The 24,181-nt window shown below is 52.2% G+C and overlaps 1 protein-coding gene and 2 long non-coding RNA genes across 4 annotated transcripts; all 3 read left to right on the top strand.

The window, feature by feature from the left end:
- Positions 1-383: 383 nt before the first annotated feature.
- On the top strand, positions 384-5,207 carry LOC115614792 (40S ribosomal protein S4). Its single transcript, XM_030502125.1, has 7 exons — positions 384-827; positions 1,033-1,110; positions 1,675-1,855; positions 2,301-2,398; positions 3,506-3,677; positions 4,305-4,462; positions 5,045-5,207. The coding sequence occupies exons 1-7, from the start codon at positions 825-827 to the stop codon at positions 5,144-5,146; spliced, it is 792 nt and encodes a 263-aa protein (XP_030357985.1). The 5' UTR covers positions 384-824; the 3' UTR covers positions 5,147-5,207.
- A 1,110-nt stretch (positions 5,208-6,317) lies between these two features.
- LOC115614794 lies at positions 6,318-12,621 on the top strand. Of its 2 annotated transcripts, XR_003993851.1 has the most exons (5): positions 6,318-6,700; positions 8,486-8,682; positions 9,493-9,729; positions 9,859-9,947; positions 10,543-12,621. It is a non-coding gene; the product is annotated as an uncharacterized LOC115614794 (long non-coding RNA). The 2 variants fall into 2 exon arrangements; XR_003993850.1 differs by having other exon boundaries at positions 6,554-8,682.
- Positions 12,622-14,619: 1,998 nt separating this feature from the next.
- Positions 14,620-19,904, top strand: LOC115614797. The gene is made up of 3 exons (XR_003993857.1): positions 14,620-14,720; positions 15,811-15,912; positions 19,455-19,904. It is a non-coding gene; the product is annotated as an uncharacterized LOC115614797 (long non-coding RNA).
- Positions 19,905-24,181: the final 4,277 nt, after the last annotated feature.

Here is a 24,181-nt window from a genome sequence, read left to right as displayed (position 1 = left end):
CCGCACCTCCCATGCCTCCTCCTCACGGTGGCGCCAGGTCTGCCACCTGCGCGGCGTCCCCATCGCATCATCCCCGAGGATGGGAACTCTGTCCCGCCTGCGCCTTGCTGCGGGAGCGATGCTGCGGAGACCCGCCGGGGGCCGCCCGGTACGGGGCCGGTCCACTCTGCTGTCTGGCGGTGCCCCGGAGACCCCATGGGGACACGCCAGCCCAGCCGGGGACCGCTGGCTCCGAACTGCCGTCGAGAGCGGGTGCTGAGGCCCACAGTCGAATTCGGGGGGTCGCAGGGGGTCCAGATGCACTCAGGGAGGGGCCGTGGGCGACGGGAGAGCGGTGACCCGGCACGCACGTTGCCCCCCCACCCCGGATCGGCTCCCGGGGCAGACGGAGTACCTGGAGTTTCCGAGCCTCCTCCGCCCCTGAGTGGGGGGATGTGCCACCCTCGCACGCTCTGCTATACCGCGGGGCCACAACGTCACCCTCCCCACAACAACCCCCTCCCCGTGCCCCGCCGGCACGGACACAGCCACCCGCCGCCCGGAGCGGGGTGCCGCCGCCGAGGCCGCTTGCGGAGAGGAAGGGACGGAGGAAACCCCACGTCACTGGCAGGGCTACCTGTGACCCCGCCTCACCTCCCGCTGGCAGCTCGTCAGCAGGACACCGAGGGGAGCGCCGAGCCGGTCCCGGGCGGGAGGGATACGCACCTCGTCTGCCGTGTCATCGGGCAGCACTAGACCTCCGGGCCGGAAGGGGGCGCACTGCGGTGAGGCCGCATATTCGCAGCAGAGCGGAAGTGGTAGTTCTTTTCCGGCGGAGCGCAGCCATGGTGAGGCCGCGGTGTGGCCGCTCTGTGCCGTCATCCATCGCCATCCATCGCCCGCCGCGGGCTGCCTCCGCCTCCGCCGCGTCGAAGGACGTGGGAGGGAGCCCCATGCCAGGGCCGGGGTGGGGGCGGGAGTTCGGGGGGCCGGGGAGGGGGCGGCCGGGGTGGCCGAGTCTGGTAGCGGCCCGTAACGCGTCCCGTTCTGTAGGCTCGCGGCCCCAAGAAGCATCTGAAGCGTGTAGCTGCGCCCAAGCACTGGATGCTGGACAAGCTGACGGGCGTCTTCGTGAGTGCGGGTCGGGGTTGGGGCCGGGCCGGGCCGGGCCTGGGCTTCCCGCGGCATCGGTCTTTTCCGCTCACTGCGGGCCCAGGCGGCTCCACAGTTTCACCAAGGGTGTGCTCAGGCGTGGTGCTTAGAGGCGACGGTGAGCTGGGCAGTTGGGGAATGCAGGGGAGAAGGGGATGCTTGCTGTTAGGAGCTTTGCAAACAGCTTTTGTTCGAACAGTTCTCTTTTGCAGGATAATGGGGGCGAAATGGGCTAATTGGCTGCTCTCTTTTTAACCTGCTGCTTGTTTTGGCTTTCCTTCATTGGGGTGGGTTAGTAGGTGGTTGTACTGTGTTTGGGGCAATGTTTTCTGAAGTTAGCCAGACGTGGTGAGGGGGAAGGGTGCTGTGAATACCAAGGAAAGATACCTGCAGCCTTTCACTGCCTGTTTGGCAGTTAGGCTTCAAGCACCTGTCCACAGATGCTACTGCAAGAGCTGTCAGGACAGTAGTATTCTTCCCCGTGGGGATAGTCAATGCTGCTGTTGTGCTTGAGCAGCCAGCAGAAAGCTTCTGTTTGTGCAGGCACCCCGTCCATCGACAGGCCCTCACAAGCTGAGGGAGTGCCTTCCACTCATCATCTTCCTGCGGAACAGGCTGAAATATGCTCTGACAGGAGACGAGGTCAAGAAGATTTGCATGCAAAGGTTCATCAAAATAGATGGCAAAGTCCGCACAGACATCACCTACCCTGCAGGCTTCATGGGTGAGCAGGAGGGGCCGGGGGAGGTACCTCAGGCAGCTCTGCTGCACTGGTGGGGGATGTTTTGTGAGGCTAGCACAATCTGGGGAGAAAGATGCGTTCCTGATGGAGTCAAAGAAAAGGTAAGTATAAGCAGTTGTTATTTAGTTTGAGGTTGTGCACTGGAATGAATACTAAAGCGTGATATCTGTAGCCTGTAATTACCTGCTTACATTTGTGTAAATTGCTGTTCAGACTTCAGCCTTTGGCAGTTTTTGCTTATTTGCACTGTATCACATGAAAAGCTGTGGGCTTGTAGTCAAAAGGAGATGGCAACCTCATCATTCACACCTGAAGCCTTGTTTAGCTGCCCCTAGTTCATTTTTAATGTGAGCTTGGTGCCAAGTTACAATGTATTGTAACCTCTAGCTGATAACAACTGCTATTTTATGTCGCTCTCTGAAATCAGATGTCATCAGCATTGAGAAGACGGGCGAGCATTTTCGCTTGGTGTACGATACCAAAGGCCGGTTTGCTGTTCACCGCATCACAGCTGAAGAGGCCAAGGTGAGGAGCTTCAGCTTGGCATAAATGTTGGCCCAGTTGGGTTTGACTGGGATGGGGTTTCCTTTTTGGCATGTCCTGAATGGGAGGTGCTGGCTCTCTTCCCTGAGAGCTGAGTCCATGCCACCCTTGAGAAAATCAGGGCCTTCAGTGTTGGAGTATAAAACCTTTGGCGGGGGGAAATCTTTTGGTGACATGAAAGCAACTCCGAGGTGACTGCAGGTGCATTGTTTGGTGCTTAAAATGACATCTGTAGGCATGGGCTAGGTTACTTTCACAGGGAGCTTTGGGGTGGCAATGGCTCTGGTGTGGTGGACCTTAGCATAGGACTCTGCAAGCCAAGTGTGATCTGAAACATGGTACCGCCTGTGGTGCAAAAGCCTTGAACTCCTTCCCAGGTCTGTTATGGAAGTGTTTACAAAACTGCCCTTAGGCCCTCAGTGTTGGGGGGCGATTCCCACATGTATTTCCTTAACCCAAGTGTGTTGGTGTGCCTGAACTGCAAGTCTGTGCTGCTCTTCACCTGTTCTCCCTAGGGGCAGGCTGTATAAGCACACAGTGATGCTGAGGAAAGAGCTGGCTGTGCTGTAGCTGGCTGTGGTGTGCGTTCGGGGACTCTACCCGCCCCCCTTCCTCTCCATGATAAGTTTTTACCTCTGGCTACCGCTCTGTGTTGACCCTTGAGTCCCACAGTGGCTGTGAAGGAATTGGGGTGAAAGGCACGAGGGAAACAGAGGTGCTCTGGAGGAGGGACAAAAATATCTCTTGGATCCTGAAAAAAGGCAGCCTCTGCATCTGCTGCCTGACCACAGGCTTCAGGGCAACCTGGGGGAACTGCCCTGGTGGAGGCTTTCCTGGGGAATTGAAGCCATAGCCCGGGGTGAGACTGAGGAGGAGACATTCCTTGAGAGGGCTGGAGCACAAGGCACTGCTGGGGCAGTGAGCTAGGCAAGTTGCTGCCTGGGCTGCTGTTGCAAGCTTTGGAGCACCCATGTGTTTTGCTTTGGGTCTGAGGCCTGCTGTGGCTGGCGGCACTCTGAGGGACAAGAGTCCCGTAGTCCACGCTGCTGCTTGTCGTCCTAGTTGAGCAGTGTTGGATTTTATTTGCAGTACAAGTTGTGTAAGGTGAGGAAGATATTTGTGGGCACCAAAGGAATTCCTCATCTGGTCACTCACGATGCCCGCACCATCCGCTATCCGGACCCCCTCATCAAGGTGAATGATACGGTCCAGATTGACCTGGAGACGGGCAAGATCACAGATTTCATCAAGTTTGACACAGGTAGGCCTTGCATCTCATGTAAAACACTGTATTTCTCCCCGCTCTGGGGAGCTGTGTGGAAGTTCAATGTAAATGCCAGTCATCTTTGCTCTAAAGTAGGAAGGCAGTGGTGGCAGCCTTGGGAAAGGGGTGGTTTCCTTGGAGCATCTCCACCTGCAGGAGGGATTCCTCCTGTGTGCTGGCAGTGAGAGGCATTTGACATAGGGGCTTGGAGTGGTTCCAAGAGCGAGCAGGCACCAAGTGGAAGCATCACGCTGGTGGAGAAGTTGCTTGAGCCTGGCTCTCGTGGGGCTGTGAATGGAAATCTCTGGGCAGCTGTAGGGAGATTCTTGCTGTGGGAGATTTCAGTTGCAGAGCCATGAGCAGTGCCAGGACAAGTGGTATGAGAACGCTTCCTTCGTGCTGCCGCAGCTGAGAAGGTGGTGGGAAATGTTTGGTATGGGCATCAAGACCAGATTGCTGTTTGGCTCCTCGGGTGCTGCCAGGATTCCTATGGGATGTAGGTGTCACCAGGTACTCTGGTGGCCACTCTGTCCCTGCCCTTCTCCAGCAGTGCTCCTCAAAGAGCCCAAGCTGAGGGGCATTGCCATGGCATCTGGTACCAGCTCTTGGTTTTGTTCACCCCAGGTAACCTCTGTATGGTGACCGGTGGTGCCAATTTGGGCCGTATTGGGGTGATCACCAACCGGGAGAGACACCCTGGGTCATTTGATGTGGTTCACGTGAAGGACGCCAATGGCAACAGCTTTGCCACCAGGCTCTCCAACATCTTCGTTATTGGCAAAGTAAGCCTGCATGGACACAGGGCGGGTGGGTTCTCTTCTGTTGTTGGGGGGCTGCTGGCTGAAGCAGGGAGGCCTTGGTGTATTATGCAGGCAAGTGCCTTCCCACACTGTGACACTCCCTGTGGTTCTGCCTGCTCTGGTCTGCCTGCTCTGTGAAGGGGAAGCATCTCTAAATGCAGGAATGGGGACGTTTACAAGAAGCAGCTCTGTCAGTTTTTAAACTTTGTGAGAGTTGGGAGCTGAGCAGTGCTCAGATCATCATGTGACCTGGGCTGCCCTTCTAACTGAGGGTGCCCTCTGGCCCCAGTGCCTCTGCTGTCCTGCCATCCCTGTCCAGGTTGGAAAGGGATGGTGGCTCTGTTTTGGCTGAAGTGCATTCTTCATGGATGTGAGTGAAAGTGGCTGATGTAGGCCTGTACACCTTTGGCACCTTCCTAAGAGGCTTCTGCTGGGCCAGTGCCACAGCCATGTGTATGTGGCCTAGCATGAGCAGAGGCTTCTGCTGCTTTTCCCCCTTTGTGGGAGAGCTCTGTCTCTGTCCCAGTTTCTTGAGGTGAGCTGGCTTCTTCTCCCTTCCTGTAGGGCAACAAGCCGTGGATCTCCCTGCCCCGCGGAAAGGGCATCCGCCTGACCATTGCTGAAGAGAGAGACAAGAGACTGGCGGCCAAGCAGAGCAGCAGCTGAACTCCAGTTGGGGCTGGCAGTGGTCCTTTCACTGTATCAATTAAAGTGTTTACCAACCAGCTGTGAAGCATTGCAGGGCTGGTGGGAGCTGTGCTGTGCCAGTGTGAAGCCATGCTCTCCAGAAGGGCCTGCTGATCTGGGGAGACTTGCGGCAATCGGAGCAACTGCCATAGCCCTTTTCCAGAAAGGCAAGGAGGAGCCATGGGAGAACCTCCAGGGTGATCTGTCCCTCGGAAGGTGTTAGCACAAACACTCCTGGATGTCATTCCCAGGGGCATGCTGGAGGAGCAGGGGACTAGGAACAGCCAGCTGGGCTCTGCCAGGGGCCAATGGTGCCAGACAGGCTTGAAGCCACCTGGGATTGTCCCCAGCTGTGAGATTGATGAGAGCAGGGACACTCTGTGACCAGCACCAGGGCTGTGTGGTGCATTGGCTGGTTGTTTGGGCTCCAAGGGTGGTAACACTCGGCAGCCTCAGCTGGGTTGGTGGCTGCCTGCTGAGGAGGTTCCTTACGGGCTGCTCTTCAGTGCCTTTCCTCCAGAGGTGGAGCTTGCAAGGGATCACAGTGACGGCCAGGACAGGGGCGGTCCCCAGGGTGGTGGTGGCAGTACTGGAGGCTTGGCGGTTCTTAGGAGGGACTTGGCCGAGGCAGAGGAGTTAGCAGTCGGGGAGCATAGGAACTCTCCCAAAGTTAAGCAGCAAGCACGGTTCAGGTATGGGTTCTGGGTTGGGCTGGTGTGAGAGAGTTGGTGTGGTCTCGGCTAGGGGGCGGGGCTACTGCATGAGTGGGTCGTGTGCTTGGGTCAGGCCGATCAGGGGCAGGGGCGTGCTCTTACGTTAAGGTGTGGTCGAGGCCTCTGGGCAGCACGCTCAGGCAACCCAGAAACCAGCTACCCAAGCGCAAACGTTCAGCCCCTGCCGCTAAGCATGAGGTGCCAGGTCAGAAAACTGGTGCTTGGCAATGATTTCACAGAGGAGGAGGTGAGTAGAGGGCAAGGGGGTTTCTGAAGAAAGGGGGGTAACAACTTTATTTGGCTCTGATTACCCCAAAAAGATCTTTCCATGACGGGCTATGCTTGAGGAGCCAGAGTCACTCTGGTTGCCTAAAAATACTCCAAAACCTTTGATTCTGGGTCTGCAAGGGTTGGGCCGGGCGGGACGCGTGGAGGGGTACACCACCACAAATCTCGGTACAGCAGGTTGGGGGGGACGCAGTGTTGCGGCGGGTGCCGCTCGCTGCTGCCATCCTGTGTCCAGAATTCGGTACTGCAGCCCGGGCTCTCCGCATGCGCCGCGGCGCTCCCTTTGTCCCCGGTGCTGTTCGCGGAAGTGGCGGCGCGATCATGTGGGCAGGTGCCGCGTGGTCGCCGCTGCTTCCCGGGGAGGAGCCGCCGCCGCCGCTCCACGCTCAGGTGTCGGCGGGCGCGCGGCGTGCTCGTGGCCGCAGCCTGGTGGTCGCGCACCGGTTCTGGTCACTGCGGCGCGCCGCCGGCGCAGCGCCCGAGAGCAGCGTGGCGGTGCGCAGGGTCCGCGTCCCGGCAGCGGCGGCAGCAGGTGAGATCCGAGCCCACGGCGGATCCGGGTCCATCGGGGAGGCGAGCGAGCCCGCCCGCCCATCCTTCCCTTCGGCGGGCACAGAGGGGCGTCTCCTGCCCGCTGGGCGCCCGGCGTGGGGAGCTTCACACCGCTGGTGCGGCAGTGTTGCGGTTTGCCGGAGACGAGCCGGGTCAGGAGCCCCCAGTGTGCTTGATTCTCCCTTAATCTCACTTGATTAATCTCGGAGGCTCCTGCCCCCGGCATCCTGCGCCCTGCCACTGTGCTTGGCTCTCCCTTTGCCCTGGTTTCAGCTGTAGCAGAGTTAATTCTCTTCCTGCGATCTGGTGCAGTGCTATGTTTCGGCTTTACTCTGAGAATAACGCTGGTAACGCACCGATGTTTCAGCTGTTGCTCAGTCACGCTTACCCCGAGCAAGCACTTTTCGGTCCCTCGTGCTCTGCCAGTGAGGAGGGGCACAAGGAGGGAGCAGAGACAGGACACAGGACCTGAACAAGCCAAAGGCGTATTCGATACATCCCACAGCACTTCGTGTTCAGTATAGAAACTGGGGGGAGTTACCCGGAGGGTCCTTAATTCACCTTGCATTTTCATTCATAGGGAAAGGAGCCAACTTTAGAAACAAGCCAAGGAATTTCCTATTTCTCGCTTCCATTCTAAAATTGCACTTATTTTGGAAATGAGACTGTGTACTGTAGCTTTAAGATGCTGAAAGGTCTGGAGACTGAAATTCTCTCTACATGAAATCAGTTAGGTCTGCAGCAGCAGCAGGGCTAATTGCCCTCCTTTTGTTCTGCAAATAGACCTTGATGTGTTGTGCCTTGGTGGACCCCAGCTAATCACAGCTTTTCTGTTGAGACTGTCAGCAAGGATTTCAGTTGCTGTTGCTGCTTTCCTGCTTTCCCCCGGTTTGGACACCTGTCTTGCTACAATGAAGTCATTAGGTTTCTTCATAAAAGCTTACTATTCTAGATGCAGAGACACTGTTGTGAGGTAGCTGATCCAGATGGCGATCTGTGTTGCAAGGTGCTTGTAGCAGGAGGCACATTGAGTTACCAGACTGGGTGGCTTTAGGGCTTCTCTAGTTTATGCCAAGTCATTTCAAGTCTCAGTCTGTTGAGACCAGGCAAAATCTTTATTTGCTCTGCTGCTCATTTGCCCTGGTCATCGAGCTGAAGGCTTTAGATCTAGGAGCAGTTGATCTAAGGCTTGTTCACATAATTTTATGCCATGAAAATTATGCTGTTTAAAAATTAAACGGACTTTATCTCATTAAAACTCTACAAATGCCCTTTAAATCCTAGTGCTTGTAATGTATGAGGTAGCTATGGATGGCCCAGTACCCAGCCTATGCGTACAGCACCCTTCAGTACGAAATATATATGACCTTATTGGTCACTCCGTACGGCTGAAAATGAGTGTAGTGTCACAGGAAGTTATTTGAGAATGAATTGAAAATGTTCCAGGACTTGTTTCTGGGGAAATCTCTCGTTTCTAGATTGTCCTGGTGCTCTGTGGCCAGGCTCCTGGCTGTGTGTTGTCTGTGCAGGTGTCTAGCAGGCTCCTTGCTTCATCACGGAGTCACGTTCTGCACTGAAGTGACTTAGTTACTGTTGTAGCTCAGCACAGGCCCTCGCTAATGGCTGCAGTCACTGTGAGTGCTGGTTTTCATACATACTTTTTTTGCAGGGGATTGCCTCTTCTATGAAACACTTGCATGGGATTTCTACATTAAAAAAATACACAACTGTTTTGATTTCCCCTTTATTTGCCTGTGATGACCAGGAAGAAGAAGAAGAATGCCTAGGAGAGACAGGTAAAGAAGAGCAGGGGGAAGAAACAAGACCAGAAAAGCAGTGCAGAAGATGCCAGTGAAGAGCAGGGAGAAGAGAAGCAGCAGCCTCCAGCAGGTCAGGCAAGAAACTGCCCCTCCCAGAGCAGAGTCCCAGAAAAAGGAAGAAGGCGGGAAGTTGGAGTCTCGGGTGAGCGTCACGCTAAGGGAATGAGTCTTGGATTTTGGTTTCTGAGAAGTTGAATTGCAAGAAACAGTCTGTAGGTTCAGGCAGGCCTTGGTCAGACATGACAGTGAAGCAGCTATTTATTTCACATTTGTGCAAAAACGAGTGTCCTGGCAAGTAGGCACACACAGCAAAGGCAGAACTTTGATTTATATTTCCTATCCCGTCCGCAAGTTCCCTCCATTGTTTCCCCATTGGTTGGGTACTCCAAGGTTTACAGCCTATCCGATGCATATAATCTACGTGCTAACTGTCTTGCCTCTGGTTACACCCCACCTTACTCGATTTCATATGCCCCTTCCTCTTATTTATTTATTTGTCTCCTTTCATGGTTCGATTTCATAACTCTCTGGCAGACATGTGGTACCCCAACTTACTGTTTAACTACAGCAGCAGTTTGCACTGGCTTAGTTTCATAGGTTGTACAAAGATAGCATTCTTTTTAACCACAGAGTGTCTGTCGCGCAAAGATGACATTGTCTTTAAGCACAGAGTGTGTCTGTTTAAGTCATGGTATTTCAAACCCTTTATTTCATTCCCTTAGCAACTTAGCCCCAGCCCCAGTATTGCAAAGTCTTAATATTGCAAAGCCCCAGTATTACAAATCCTTAATGTTGCAAAGCCCCATTCCCGATATGCCAAAACAACACTGTTTCTCTCGCAGAATTTCCTCAGGCGAACTGTTCTTTCCCTGTTTGTCCTCTGCTCTGGGAAAAAAGCTGGAAAACCCACAAATCTGTTCCCTTGCCTGAGAATGTACTTTTTCTGTTACAGGATCACAAAGGAAATAGAGAAACTGCGAAAGAGGAAGAACCATCCAAAAGTTCCGGTGACAGCACAGTTACCGAAATGGAGGAAGGGAAGAAGATCAAAGCACCCAAGAAGCAGAAGCTTGTCCAGGAGATCCCCATGGAACTAGGTGTAAATGATGTGCCTGACCTGCTGGAGGACGAACTGAAGAGCTTGATGAAAAAGGATGTTTGAAATGGCTCTGCTGGGTTAAAGCTTCAGGTAAAGGAAGTGAATTGCTTTGGAATGGTGGTGGCTCACATAGTGCTGTTGTCATCAGAAGCTGATGCATATGATGTGCTGCTCAGCTAAAGGCACTTGCTACAGTTTTCTGTTCTCTTTGCCTGCTAGACTCGCAGACTTAACGATCAGAGATCTAGAGAAACAGGAAAGAGAGAAGTCCGCCAACAGCTTGGGAGTCATTCATCTTTGAGACCCAGGTAAGAGAGGAATATAAAGAAATGAGAATGTCTGGAGAGCAGGTAGAAGTGTCTTGTGCAGCTTGGCTGATCTGAATGCAGGGGAGTTGTTTGGGCTGGGGGGGGATGATTTGAAGAGCCCAGCTTTTGTCTTTCAGTCATTTTTCCACTACCTCTAGGATTGCAAAGCCCACGGGGACTTGATAGAAATGCAAGACTTTCCCCAAGCATGTCTAACACGTTAAGCTTTAGGTTCCCAGTATCTCTTCTGTGTGCCTACCCGGGCGTTTTCGAACACTTGCAGTCGGGCTGTAAAGAAGCTACAGCTCCTCAAGAACCACTTCTGTGCAGTTAAGTGCATGTGAAGTTACGGTGGTTGCAGTTTTACCATCGTGTACCTGGTGTGCACGCGTCTATACATCTGCTGTTTTACCACCATGCTCCTGGTAATGCTGGGAGCAGGAGCTTGGATTCGGATTGAGTGAGAATCTCCTGGTCGGTGCAGGTAGCGCCCTAGGAGTCCATGGTCCAGCCCAGTTACGAGGGGGTGACAGGGTGGTTTTATGCTTCCGCGCTCAGTGGTATTTGACAGGAGCGCTTGCTTTGTTCTTTGCAGGAGAAGCTTTGTCAAGAGGAGCATAGGTTCGTCTCATCAGGGGAGCAGAGAGAAGACATTTCCAGAAAGCTTAGCGAGGCTTCCAGCTGGATGGAGGAGGAGGGCTCTGCAGCTGCAACTAAGATACTGCTGTGTGTATTCAGGATACCAGGTGCTGTCCTTTACATGGAAATGACCGCACGGGCTGACTGAGGATCGATCCACCTCGATCCTTTGTAATCTCGTTTTTTGCAAGTCTCCCGCTTCTCTAGCATTTTGCACAGAATAAAACACAAAGTTCTTGCAGTTGTGGATGAGCAGCTTGAGCAGTAACTGCAGAAGTAACTCCCTGTCCTGCCGCCCATCCTTCTCCACCTTTTTCTTTTACCCCCATCTCTGTCCCACTCCCTATCTTTCACTTTGTCCTGCCTCCCTGTGCATTTTTTAATCTCTCTGTATCGCCGTGTCCTGGTCCTTGTCTCTGTCTTTCTTTTCCTTCTGCCCTGATACTTCTTTCCACCTCTGTCCTGCTCACTCTCCCTCTGTCCTGCTTCCTGCCCGCGTTACTTCTGTCTCTCCTTCTCTGCCTGCTGCCTGTCCCCTCATTCCTTGTTATGCCTCCCCATCCAGCTGCCTCTCCCTTTTTCCCTTTCTCTCCTCCTGTGTCCTGCTCCCTGGCCTCTTTTCTCTCTTCCTCCATCTCTGTTCTCTGGCCCATTTCTGGTTTTAGGTTTTTTTCCTTCTTGGTCACTTACAGATCTGACCCTTTCTTTATTTCTTGATCTGTTTGTCCTCTTCCCTCTCTCCTTTTTCTCTCTCTCTCTGCATGCCCTGTGCCCCGCCACTTTCCTCGTCTCTCCGTTCTTCTTCCTCTCCTTTCCCGCCCCCACCTCTTTATACCCATGTGCTGCACCCTCCGTTTTCTTGCTCCGTCTCTTTCTTTCACTGACCGTACCAAAGATGGTGCAAAATACTTTTTTCCTCTGCTCAAAATACTTTTTCCCTCTCCCAGTCGTAGCTTTCACAAAAAAAGGAAGCTTTAGACTCTGTCGTGGTTTAAGCCCAGCCAGCAACCCAGAACCACGCAGCAGCTCACACACTCCGTCCCTTCTTCCTCCCCCGCCCCGCTCCCGGAGTGGTGGGGAGGAGAATCATAAGAATGTAAATCCCACAGATTGAGATAAGAACAGTCCAGTAACTAAGGTACAATACAAAACTACTACTGCTACCACCAATAACAAGAATGATAAGGGAAATAACAAGGGGAAAGAATATAAAATTAAAAGGGGAAAAGGAAAAGAAAACAATAAACACAAGTGATGCACAATGCAGTCGCTCACCACCCACCGACGAATACGCAGCCCGACCTGAGCAGCAATCTGGGCCTTCCAGGTAACTCCCCCTCAGTTTCTATACTGGGCATGACGTGCTGTGGTATGGGTTACCCCTTTGGCCACTTTGGGTCAGGTGTCCTGTCTCTGCTTTCTCCCAGTTTCCCGTGCCCCTCCTCACTGGCAGAGCATGAGACTGAAAAAGTCCTTGATCAGAGTAAGCATTACTTAGCAACAACTAAAAGCATCGGTGTGTTATCAGCGTTGTTCTCAGACTGAAGTCGAAAATGCAGCACTGCAGCAGCTACTAAGAAGGAAAAAAATAACTGTTACAGCTGAACCCAGGACAGGCTCCCACCCAGCTTGATGGTAAAGGTTTTGGTTTTGGGGTACTTTTTCCCTCTCCCAGCTGGATGTCAACTGCCACCGTTTCACCACAGTCACTCTTTCTTTTGCCATGGAAGGACAAAACTGAGGGAAGAATCCGTTGTGGTCTGCGATGCAAGGTATGTCTATGATGTGTGTCTGCGCTTTTCCTAAGATGCTTGTAGCATGGGCTTTAAAGATAAAAGAACGTGCCCACTCTCCTCCTCTGTTTTTTTCTATGAAAGATTTAAAGACAAATATTTAACATAAGGTCTGTTGCGGAGTGTGTTGCGCCTCTGCAAAGCTTCTTTTAGTTTTCTCTTCCTGAAAGAAGTGTCTGTGCAGTTAACTGTCAAATGATAGCGAGAAAATAGTTTTGCAATAAAAGAGGAAAGGAACTGTTTGCAAGAGTTCAGATGTTCAGAAGAAACAGACGTTGGTTTTTATGGTAAAAGCTGTTGCGGTTTGTTTCGTAGTAGGTTTTTGGTTGGGTTTGGCTGGTTGGGTTTTTTTAGCATGCAGAAATATAACCTGGGATTTCTGGTTTTCGAGTGACTTGTAGCAGACGTTTCGTGATGCTCGACGCGCTGTGGTGGCCCAAAAATACTCCAAACACCTGATTCTGGGTCTGCAAGGCGGTGGCGGGAGGAATCTGCAGAATTTTGGGGGGAGAAAAACGTGTTTGGGATTTCTATGGTGCTGCTGCTGCCATCCTGTGTCCGAAATTCGGTACTGCAGGTGGTGGTAATAGGGGGAGCTCAGCGTGGCGCTAGGCGCGGCAGCCAATGGGAACGGTGGAGGGGGCCGTCTCGGGAGTGATTGACGGGCGCGGCGGCCGATGACGACCGCGGGGGGCGGTGGCCAGTGGCAGCGGCGGGAGGGCCCTCCCGGGAGGGATTGACGAGCACGGCGGCCACTGGCGGGTTGGGGGTGCTGTCCCCCAGTCTCTTTCAGGCAGAGCCCCCCCCTTTTTCTTAGGATTCCGTGTACCTGTGTAAATGGCAGTTGTGAAAGTAATGAAGTAACGAGCTGCTCCTTGGGGCAAAAGGATTGTGATTTTAATCTTGAACCCATTAGTATTGCTACTCGCTGCTGCCATGCTGTGTTCCCCACAGTGACCCATAGACACCACCATCCCCAGCCCCATAGAGCCCTATAGATCCACAACACGTGTCCCCCAGCTTTTATTGACTCCTGGCATCACGATATCACCAGGACAGTGATGGCAGCAGCAGCAGCAGCATCAATGACACAGTGCCCCATAGGGCACCCACCAGCCCTCCGCAATCTCCGCAACAAGGGATTGGACGACGCTGTCCCGCCGCTTCCATGTCCCGCCCTCGCTATGAGGCGAGCGGCGCAGTGATTGGCTGGGAGGCAGGAGCGGGCGAGGTTATAAAAGGGGCGGTGTAGCGCGGGAGATATTTTTCCGGCGGCGGTGTCAGGGGCGGTGTCAGGGGCGGAGACAGCGGAGTCAGGGGCGGTGTCAGGGGCGGAGGCAGCGACTGCCTCAGCAGCAGGAGCGGTAGCGGGCGGGGAAGTAAAAGGGTTCGCGGGAGCGGCGGTGGGGGGGCGGCTGGAGTGGTAGGGGGGAGAGGCGGCGCGACCAGCAGGGTTGGGTTTTTTTTCCAAATTTCTAATCACTTCTGTTTGCATTTATTCACTTTTTATTGAGGCATATTCACTTTTACTCGCTTTTACTCAATTTTTTATTCGCCTGAATTCACTTTTAATCACTTTTTATTCAGCTGTGTTGGGAACACCTGGTTTCAATAACAGCTCATGAGGCAGAGTGAGGTTTAAAGCTTTATTCGAATAAAGGGAGATCTCCACCAGACACACGTGGTTCAGGGTTCTCCATTTGCAGTCAGTATCCACCTATTTAATACTTTCCCTGCCTGCAAAGTGCCGCCTCTTTTCTCCTTTGCCTCAGAACCTCTGAGCCATCGTACTGTGCGTAAGTGGCAGTTCCCATGAGATGGGTGAGTTTCACAAGGCTAAGCAAGTTCTGCAAGGTTTAACAAGTTCTCACATTATTGACACTGTTTCTTTTTCATAGAACCACAGGGCTTTTGTAAGATTCTGCGCTTTTCCACTTTTTTCAGCAGGTTGTATATTTTTGGCAAGGCCACAGCTTTTGACAACAAGCTTTATGCAGGTTTCTTCAGGCTTTTTATTCACCTTTAGTGACTTTTGAGCTCCCATGTACTTGCTTTTGATTTGCTTTTACTTCACTTTTATGCTGCTTTATTCGGATGTATTTAGTTTTTAGTTCATGTGAGTGATCTTCAATTCAGTTTTATTCACTTTACTTGGAGATTTCTTCAGATTTCTTCCCTTTTTTTCATTCACATTTAGTTCACTTTTATTCACTTTCATTGGTGTTTATTCATTTTTCAGCTTTATGCCTGTTTTATTTAGCTGCAATCCAGTTTAATGGAGCTGGAGCGACTGCACCAGGCCCGGCCCATGCCCCAGGATGGACCTGAGCCCCCCACGAAGGTGAGACCCACAGCCACCCCCACACTGCTCCATGGCGACCCGGTGACACCCATATATACCCCGCAGCGCCCCACAGATACACACACCCCCCATCCTCATAGTGTGCTATAGAGCCACAAAACATGTCCCCCAGCTTTTATTGACTCCTGGCATCATGATGTCACCAGGACTGCGATGACATCATCAGTATCATCAATGACCCAGTGCCCCACAGGGACCCACTACTTCCCCGCAACCCCTAAGTACCCCAACATCAGTAGATTTTTTTTATTCTTTTTCATTCATTTTTTTTTAATTTTCATTCGCTTTTTGCCGCTTTTTGCTCACTTTTTATTCAGTTTTTGCTCAGTTTTAATTCAGTTTTCTTCAGATTTGGCTTAGTCACTTTTAGTAAGATTTTTTTTTTTAAGATACCCTGTAGTGACCCAGAGCAACCCATGGACACCTCATAGAGCCCCATAGACCCCAGTAGATCCCGTGTAGGCCCCTCCAGCCTCATAGACTCCCTATAGACATCCCGTAGGGTTCCAGAGAGACCCATAGACACAGCACAGCAACACTTGATGAGCCACGGGCACGCCATAGTGACCTACAGAGACCCATAGACATGCCGTAGCCATGCACAGCACCCCAGGTACACTCAAAGAGAGCCCACAGAGCCCCATAGAGTGCCCCCTAGATTCCCAGTAGGCCCCCCTCATCCTGATAGACAGCCTATAGACATCCCATAGAGACCCTCAGCGACCGATACGGGTCTGTTGTATGCTTCTGCAGTTTGTCGCTGTTGTCAGCAGTGTATTTGTGTATTTTTGGCAAGGCCACAGCTTTTGTCCACAAGCTTTATGCAGGTTTCTTCAGGCTTTTTATTCACCTTTAGTGACTTTTGAACTCCCATGTACTTGCTTTTGATTCGCTTTTACTTCACTTTTATGCTGCTTTATTCAGATGTATTTAGTCTTTAGTTCATGTGAGTGATCTTCAATTCAGTTTTATTCACTTTACTTGGAGATTTCTTCAGATTTCTTCCCTTTTTTTCATTCACATTTAGTTCACTTTTATTCACTTTCATTGGTGTTTATTCATTTTTCAGCTTTATGCCTGTTTTATTTAGCTGCAATCCAGTTTAATGGAGCTGGAGCGACTGCACCAGGCCCGGCCCATGCCCCAGGATGGACCTGAGCCCCCCACGAAGGTGAGACCCACAGCCACCCCCACACTGCTCCATGGCGACCCGGTGACACCCATATATACCCTGCAGCGACCCATAGATACACACGCTCCCCACTCCCCCCCCGCAACCCCTTAGTACCCCGACACCAGTCGATTTTTTTATTCGCTTTCATTCATTTTTTTAAAACTTTCATTCACTTTTGACTTTTCTGCATGATTGCTCATTTTTTCCTTGCTCTTTCTCGCTCTTTGCTCACTTTTTTTTCGGTTTTCTTCAGATTTGTCTTAGTCAATTTTAGTAACAGTTTTTTTTTATATACCCTGTAGTGACCCAGAGCAACCCATGGACACCTCATAGAGCCCCATAGAGCCCAGTAGATCCCGTATATTCCCCCCCAGCCTCATAGACTCCGTATAGATATCTCATAGGGTCCAGGAGCGACCCATAGGCACCCTACATGAACTCTTCATGAAGCATGGACACGCCATAGTGACCTCCAAACACCCATAGACAGCCCCTAGCGACGCATAGACATCCCGTAGCCATCCACAGCACCCCATGGACACCCTATAAACATCCCATAGAGAGTCACAGTGACCGATAGGCAACCCATGGGTACTCCAAAGTGACTCACAGATGCCCCATAGAGACTCATAGATCCCCATAACGACCCATTGCGACCTACAGATACCCCATAGATACCCTATAGCGAGCCCTGGACACCCTGTAGTGTGCCACGGCCGCCCATAGACACCCCATAGAGACACACAGCAACTGCTAGATACCCTGTTGACCCACATGTGGCCCCATGACAACCCATAGAGCCCTATATGCACCCTGCACTCCCACATAGCACCCTCCCAGCTGCCCCATAGTTCCCTATAGATGCACAACACACGCCTCACGGCGTTTATTGACTTATGGTGTTGCGATGTCACCAGGACTGTGATGACATCATCAGTATCGTCAATGGCACGGCACCCTATAGGGGTCCCCAAGAGCCCCATGGGGGGTTCCCCAAGTGCCCCATGGGGCTCCCACTACCCCCCACACGCCATAAGTACCCCAACACCAATCAAATTTTTTTATTGACTTTCATTCATTTTTATTCGAGTTTTATTTAGACTTGTTCACTTTTATTCAGTTTTATTCACTGTTTAAACACTTTACTCACTTTAATGAGCTTTTTATTCACTTTTTTCCAGTTTTCTTCAGATTTAGTTTAGTCATTTCTATTAAGGTTTTTTTTTAGGTATTCCTTAGTGACCCAGAGCAAGCCATGGACACCTCATAGCGCCCCACAGAGCACAGATCCCCTATAGACCCCCTCAGCCTCATAGCCTCCCTGTAGACATCCCATAGGGTCCCAGAGCGACCCGTAGACATCCCAGAGCAACTCTTAGCAACCCATGGACACACCATAGTTACGTACAGACACCCATGAACATCACATAGTGACCCATAGATAGTCCCCAGCCATCCACAGCACCCCATAGACTCCCTATAGACACCCCATAGAGACCCACAGCAACTCCTAGATACCCTATGCACCCACACATGGCCCCATGACGACCCCTAGAGCCCCATAGACACCCTGCACTGCCACACAGCACCCCGTAGCCCCCCCCCCCCCCGCCCTATAGTTCCCTATAGACGCACAAAACACACCCCACGGCTTTTATTGACTTACGGTGTCATGATGTCATCAGGACTGGGATGACAGCAGCAGCAGCAGCATCAACCACCACAGCACCACATAGGGCCTCCCTTACCCCGTTGCGCCCCATAAGTACCCCAACACCAATCTTTTTTTATTTGCTTTCATTCATTTTTATGAACTTTCATTCACTTTTATTTGAGATTCATTCAGGCTTGTTCACTTTTATTCCTTTTTATTTGCTTTGTAATAATTTATAATCCCATTCTTCACTTTTGCTTTTTATTGTCCTTACGCAGTTTTATTCAGCTTTATTTGCTTTTTTTATTATTTTTTTCTTCAGATTTATTTTTTAGTCTCTTTTTTTAAAATAACTTTTTTTTTGTTTTTAAATGCCCCATAGTGACCCAGAGAAACTCATAGAGTCCCACAACCCCTATAGACATCCCATAGACACGCACAGTGACTGCTAGAGAGTCATAGAGACCCCACAGTGATCACATAATGATCAAATTATGGTGGGTCTGGGCTTGGTGTGAGGCCAAGGTGGGGATAATAAAGGCCTGGGGGTGTGGTCTGTGCTGGGGGAGGGCTCTGGGAGAGGCGGGGTTAATAAAGGCCTGGGGGTGTGGTCTGTGCTGTGGGAGGAGCTAAGGTATGGTCATGGGTGGTACCAGGGGTGCGAAACCTCTACTGGGGTGGGCCAATGAGGGACTAGGGGCATGGACTCAGGTGAGGGTGTGATCGAGTTTGTGGGTGGGGCCAGGCCTGGGGGCAGGGCTAGTGAGGGGTAGAGCTATGGTGTAGCCAAGAGGCGGGGACTGTGCTGGGGGTGTGGTCTAGGCTGTGGCTAGGGGTGGGGGTGGAGTCTCAGCTGGGGGCAGTGTTCAGGTTGGACTGGGACGTGTGGGGCTTTGTGACGGGGGGTGTGGCTTGGGTAGGGGCATGGTCAGAGCTTTGGGCGGGGGGCGCGCGTGAGGGCGGGCACTAGGACCTGGCTGGCCGAATCTAGGAATCGGAGGGCGGGTACTAGGATCTGGCGGGCGGGAGGGTGGGCGACCGCTAGGAATTGGAGGGCGGGCGGGGGTGAGGGCAGACTCTAGGACCCTGCTGGCGGAAACTAGGACCGGGCGGGCTCTAGGACCCGGTGGGCGGGTGGGGGTGAGGGCGGATCCTAGGACCCGGCAGGTGGGCGCTAGGACCCGGCGGGCGGGAGGGCAGGTGGGAAAGTGGGCACTAGGACCCGCCCGGCCAAATCTAGGAACTGGAGGGCGGGCGGTAGGGTGGGTACTAGAACCCGGCGGGCGGGGGTGAGGGCAGGCTCTAGGGCCCGGTGGGCAGGAGGGGGTGAGGGCGGACCCTAGGACTCGGCGGGCGAGCAGTAGCACGCATTGGGCAGGCACTAGCGTTCGGCGGGTGGGCGGTAGGGCGGGCACTAGGACCCGGTGAGCGAGCAATAGCATGCGTCAGGCAGGCACTAGGATCTGGCGGACAGAAGGACCAGGCAGGTGGGCGGTTGTGCACTAGGACCTGACAGGGTAGTACAGGTCCGGGGGCGTGGCCCCGAGAGGGCCGGGCCATGCTGAGGGGTGTCTCCTTGGCAAGGGATGTGGGTGTGGCCAGGGTGGGGGGCGGGTCCAAAGCTGGGGTTGATGAAGACCTGGGGGTGTGCAGGTTTCTTCAGGCTTTTTAGCCACCTTTAGTGACTTTTGACATCCCATGTACTTGCTTTTGATTCACTTTTACGCTGTTTTATTCAGATGTATTTGCTTTTTAGTTCCTTTGAGTGATCTTCAGTTTTATTCACTTTTCTTTGAGATTTATTCAGATTTCCTCCCTTTTCTTCTTTTTCATTCACATTTAATTCACTTTTATTCACTTTCATTGGTGTTTCTTCCCTTTTCAGCTTTATGCCTGTTTTATTTAACTGCAATCCAGTTTAATGGAGCTGGTGTGGCTGCACCAGGCCCGGCCCACACCCCATGAAGGACCTGAGCCCCCCACGAAGGTGAGACCCACAGCCACCCCCACACTGCCCCATGGTGACCCAGTGACACCCATAGATAACCCACAGCGACCCAGACACCCTCCTCCCCCTCATCCCCATAGTGCCCTGTAGACCCACAACATGTGTTCCCCAGCTTTTATTGACTCCTGACGTCCTGATGTCACCAGGACCGCGATGACATCATCAGTATCATCAATGACCCAGCGCCCTTTAGGGCCCCTGCTGCCCATCCGCAACCCATAAATTGTAATTTACTTTGTAATTTTGTCTGTTTCATTCACTTTGTAATTACTTTGTGATGTATCCAGGGTGCTTGTGGGTCTAAAGGAGGGCTCAGGGTGGTGCCAAGGCAGGGTTAATAATGTCCTGAGTGTGTGGTCTGTGCTGTCGGAGAGGCAGGGTTAATAAAGGCCTGGGGGTGTGGTCTGTGCTGTGGGAGGGGCAGGTTAATAAAGGCCTAGGGGTGTGGTCAATGTTGGGGGTGGGTCTCTATGATAGGGTAGTGCTAGTGTAGGAGTGCATGTGCAGTCTCAGCTCAGTCTGAGTCTGACTGTGAGTCTGAGTCTTAGTCTGAGTGTGAGTCTGAGGGTTACTCTCTAAGTCTGCAAGTCAGTGTGAGTCTGAGAGTGAGTTTGAGTGTGTGTGAGTCTGAGTCTGTGTGTGTGTCTGAGTGTGACACTGAGTCTGAATCTTGGTGTAGAGCATGAGATGTGAGTGTGAGAGTTTGATTGTGAGACTGAGTGTAAGATAGTGAGTTTGTGAGTGTGCATTTGAGTGACTCTGGGTGTGCATCTAAGTGTGAGGGTCTGACTCTGAGTGAGAGTCTGAGTCAGTGTTTTGAGTGTGAGTCTGAGTATGAGTCTTAGTGTAGAGACTGAGAGGTAGTGAGAGTGTGAGTTGGAGTGAGAGTCTGAGTGACTCTGTATAAGTGTGACTGAGTTTGAGTTTCACTCTGAGTGTCTGAGTGGGTCTGAGTCTGATCCAGAGTGTGAGTCTGAGTGAATCTTAGTGAGTTTTGAGTGTGCATCTGAGTGTAAGTCTGAGTGAGTCTGAGTCTGTGTGTGATTTTGATTGTGAGTCTTTGTCTGAGCGTGATTCTAAGTGTGAGTTGGAATTGGAGTGTGAGTCTGAGTGTGACGCTGAGTCTGATGATGCTGAGAGAGTCTGAATGTCAGCCTGAGAGTCAGTTTGCGTCAGACTCTCTGAGTTTCTGCATCTGAGCCGGTGAGTCTGTGTTTGATAGTGTGCACAGGTAGTCTGTGTCAGAGAGATTCTGTGTGGGTCTGAATGTGCGATTTAAGTGTGAGTCTGAGCCAGTGTGTTTTGAGAGTGAGCCTGCATGTGTCTCAATGTGAGTCTTGAGTGTGACTCTAAGCCACAGAATCTGTCTGTCGCAGAGAGTCATCTGTCGCAGAGAATCTGTCTGTCTCAGAGTGTCTCACAGTCTGTCACACAGAGTCTCTTGCAGAGCCTCTCGTAGAGAGAATGTCTCTCACAGAGAGTCTATGTCTCACAGAGAGTGTGTCTATCGCAGAGTCATCTGTCGCAGAGAGTCGTCCGTTGCAGAGAGTCATCTCTCGCAGTATCTCTTGCAGAATCATGTGTCACAGAGTGTTGTCTGTCCAGAGAGTCATCTGTCGCAGAGAGATTCTGTGTGGGTCAGACCATGAACTACGAATGCGAGTCTGAGCCCGTCTGTTTAGAGAGTGAACCTGCTTGAAAGTGAGCCTGCGTGTTTCTCAAGTGAGTTCTGAGCGTGACTCTGAGTCAGAGAGTCTGTCTGAGAGAGTCTGTCTGAACGAGAGAGGCCGTCTGAGAGAGAGAGGCTGTCTGAGAGAGTCCGTCTCTCACGCAGAGTGGTTTGTTGCAGTATCTCACGCAGCGTTGTCTTTCGCAGAGAGTCATCCGTCACAGAGAGTCGTCTGTCACAGTATCTCTTGCAGAATCGTGTGTCGCAGAGTGATGTCTGTCGCAGAGAGTCGTCTGTCACAGAGAGATTCTGTGTGGGACAGACCATGAACTGTGAGTGCGAGTCTGAGCCTGTCTGTTCAGACAGTGAACCTGCTAGAAAGTGAGCCTGAGTGTTTCTCAAGTGACTTCTGAGTGTGACTCGGAGTCAGAGAGCCTGTCCGAGAGAGCCTGTCCGAGAGAGCCTGTCCGAGAGAACGTGTCTGTCTCATGGACTCGGTCTCAGGGAGCCAGTCTCAGGGAGCCTGTCTCGGAGAGTTAGTCTCAGGGTACCGTTCTCAATGAGCCTGTCTCCGAGAGTCTGTGTCAGAGAGTTAGTCTCAGAGAGTCTGTCTCAGACAACCTGTCTCAGACAGCCTGTCTCAGAATCTGTATCTTACGGAGAGTCGTCCTTCGCAGTATCTCTCGAAGAATCGTGTGTCGCAGAGAGTCGTCTGTCGCAGAGAGATTCTGTGTGGGTCAGAACATAAATTTTGAGTACGAGTCTGAGCCAGTCTGTTTAGAGAGTGAACTTCCTTGAAAGTGAACCTGCGTGTGTCCCAAGTGAGTTCTGAGTGTGACTCTGAGTCAGAGAGTCTGTCTCAGTCTCTCAGAAAGAGAGGCTGTCGCAGAGAGAGAGGCTGTCTCGGAGACACTGTGTCGGAGATAGAGACTGTCTCAGAGACAGAGGCTGTCTCAGAGAGAGAGACTGTCTCACACAGAGAGAGGCTGTCTCACACAGAGAGAGAGGAGTCTGTCTCAGAGAGAGAGGAGTCTTTCTCAGGGAGAGAGGAGTCTTCCTCAGAGAGAGAAGAGTCTGTGTCAAAGAGAGAGGAGTATGTCTCCGGGAGCCTGTCTCTCACCCTTAGTTGTCTGTCACAGTATCTCTTGCCGAATTGTCCTTCGCAAAGAGTCGTCCGTCGCAGAGAGTCGTCCGTCGCAGAGATTCTGTGTGGGTCAGAACATGAACTTTGAGTGCGAGTCTGTGCCAGTCTGTTTAGAGAGCGAACTTCCTTAAAAGCGAGCCGGCGTGTGTCCCAAGTGAGTTCTGAGTGTGAGTCTGAGTCAGAGGGTCTGTCTGAGAGGGTCTGTCTCAGACAGAGAGAGGAGGCTGTCTCAGAGAGAGAGGAGGCTGTCTCACAGAGAGAGGAGGCTGTCTCACAGAGAGAGGAGGCTGTGTCAGAGAGGCTGTGTCTCACCCTTAGTTGTCTGTCGCAGTATGTCTCGCCGAATTGTCCTTCGCAGGGAGTCGTCCTTCACAGAGAGTCGTCCGTTGCAGTACCTCTCGCAGAATCGTGTGTCACAGAGTCTTGTCTCTCCGGACAGTCGTCTGTAGCAGAGAGATGTCTGTCGCAGAGATTCTGTGTGGGCCAGAACATCAACTTTGAGTGCGAGTCTGAGCCAGTCTGTTTAGAGAGCGAACTTCCTTGAAAGTGAACCTGCATGTGTCCCAAGTGAGTTCTGAGTGTGACTCTGAGTCAGAGAGGCTGTCTGAGAGGGCCTGTCTGAGAGACGCTGTCTGAGAGAGAGAGGCTGTCTGAGGGAGAGAGGCTGTCGCAGAGAGGCTGTCTCGGAGATATAGGCTGTCTCGGAGAGGCTGTGCTGGGGACAGAGACTGTCTCAGAGACAGAGGCTGTCTCAGAGAGAGAGGAGGCTGTCTCAGAGAGCCTGTCTCTCACCCATAGTTGTCTGTCGCAGTATCTCTTGCCGAATCGTCCTTCGCAGGGAGTCGTCCGTTGCAGTACCTCTTGCAGAATCGTGTGTCGCAGAGTGTTGTCTGTCCAGATAGTCGTCTGTAGCCGAGAGTCATCTGTTGCAGAGATTCTGTGTGGGTCAGAACATGAACCTTGAGTGCGAGTCTGAGCCTGTCTGTTTAGAGAGTGAACCTGCTTGAAAGTGAGCCTGCGTGTTTCTCAAGTGAGTTCTGAGCGTGACTCTGAGTCAGAGAGTCGGTCTGAGAGAGTCGGTCTGAGAGAGCCGGTCGGTCTGAGAGAGTCTGTCTCACATACACGGCCTAAGCGAGCTGGTCTCAGATAGCATGTCTCCGAGAGTCTGTCTCAGAGAGTTAGTCTCCGAGAGTCTGTCTCAGACAGCCTGTCTCAGAATCTGTATCTTACGGAGAGTTGTCCTTCGCAGTATCTCTCGAAGAATCGTGTGTCGCAGAGAGTCTGTCTCAGAGACTGTCTGAGAGAGAGAGGCTGTTGCAGAGAGAGAGGCTGTTGCAGAGAGAGAGGCTGTTGAAGAGAGAGAGGCTGTCGCAGAGAGAGAGAGGCTTTCGCACAGAGAGAGAGGCTGTCGCACAGAGAGAGAGGCTGTCTCGGAATCACTGTGTTGGAGATAGAGACTGTCTCGGAGATAGAGACTGTCTTGGAGACAGAGGCTGTCTCAGAGACAGAGGCTGTCTCCCACAGAGAGAGGCTGTCTCACACAGAGGGAGAGGAGTCTTTCTCAGAGAGAGAGGAGTCTGTCTCCGAGAGCCTGTCTCTCACCCTTAGTTGTCTGTCGCAGTATCTCTCGCCGAATTGTCCTTCGCAGAGAGTCGTCCGTCGCAGAGATTCTGTGTGGGTCAGAACATGAACTTTGAGTGCGAGTCTGAGCCCGTCTGTTTAGAGAGTGAACCTGCTTGAAAATGAGCCTGCGTGTTTCTCAAGTGAGTTCTGAGTGTGACTCTGAGTCAG

This window comes from Strigops habroptila, chromosome 11 (genome assembly GCF_004027225.2).
Source record: "Strigops habroptila isolate Jane chromosome 11, bStrHab1.2.pri, whole genome shotgun sequence".
Taxonomy (NCBI): domain Eukaryota; kingdom Metazoa; phylum Chordata; class Aves; order Psittaciformes; family Psittacidae; genus Strigops; species Strigops habroptila.
This window is presented reverse-complemented; position numbering and strand designations above follow the sequence as displayed.

What these genes read in the sequence shown, in the direction of transcription:
- LOC115614792 (XM_030502125.1), top strand. An exon ending in TCACAGCTGAAGAGGCCAAG is followed by an intron (nt 2,399 to 3,505) that starts GTGAGGAGCTTC and finishes TTTTATTTGCAG; the next exon opens with TACAAGTTGTGTAAGGTGAG. An exon ending in ACATCTTCGTTATTGGCAAA is followed by an intron (nt 4,463 to 5,044) that starts GTAAGCCTGCAT and finishes CCCTTCCTGTAG; the next exon opens with GGCAACAAGCCGTGGATCTC.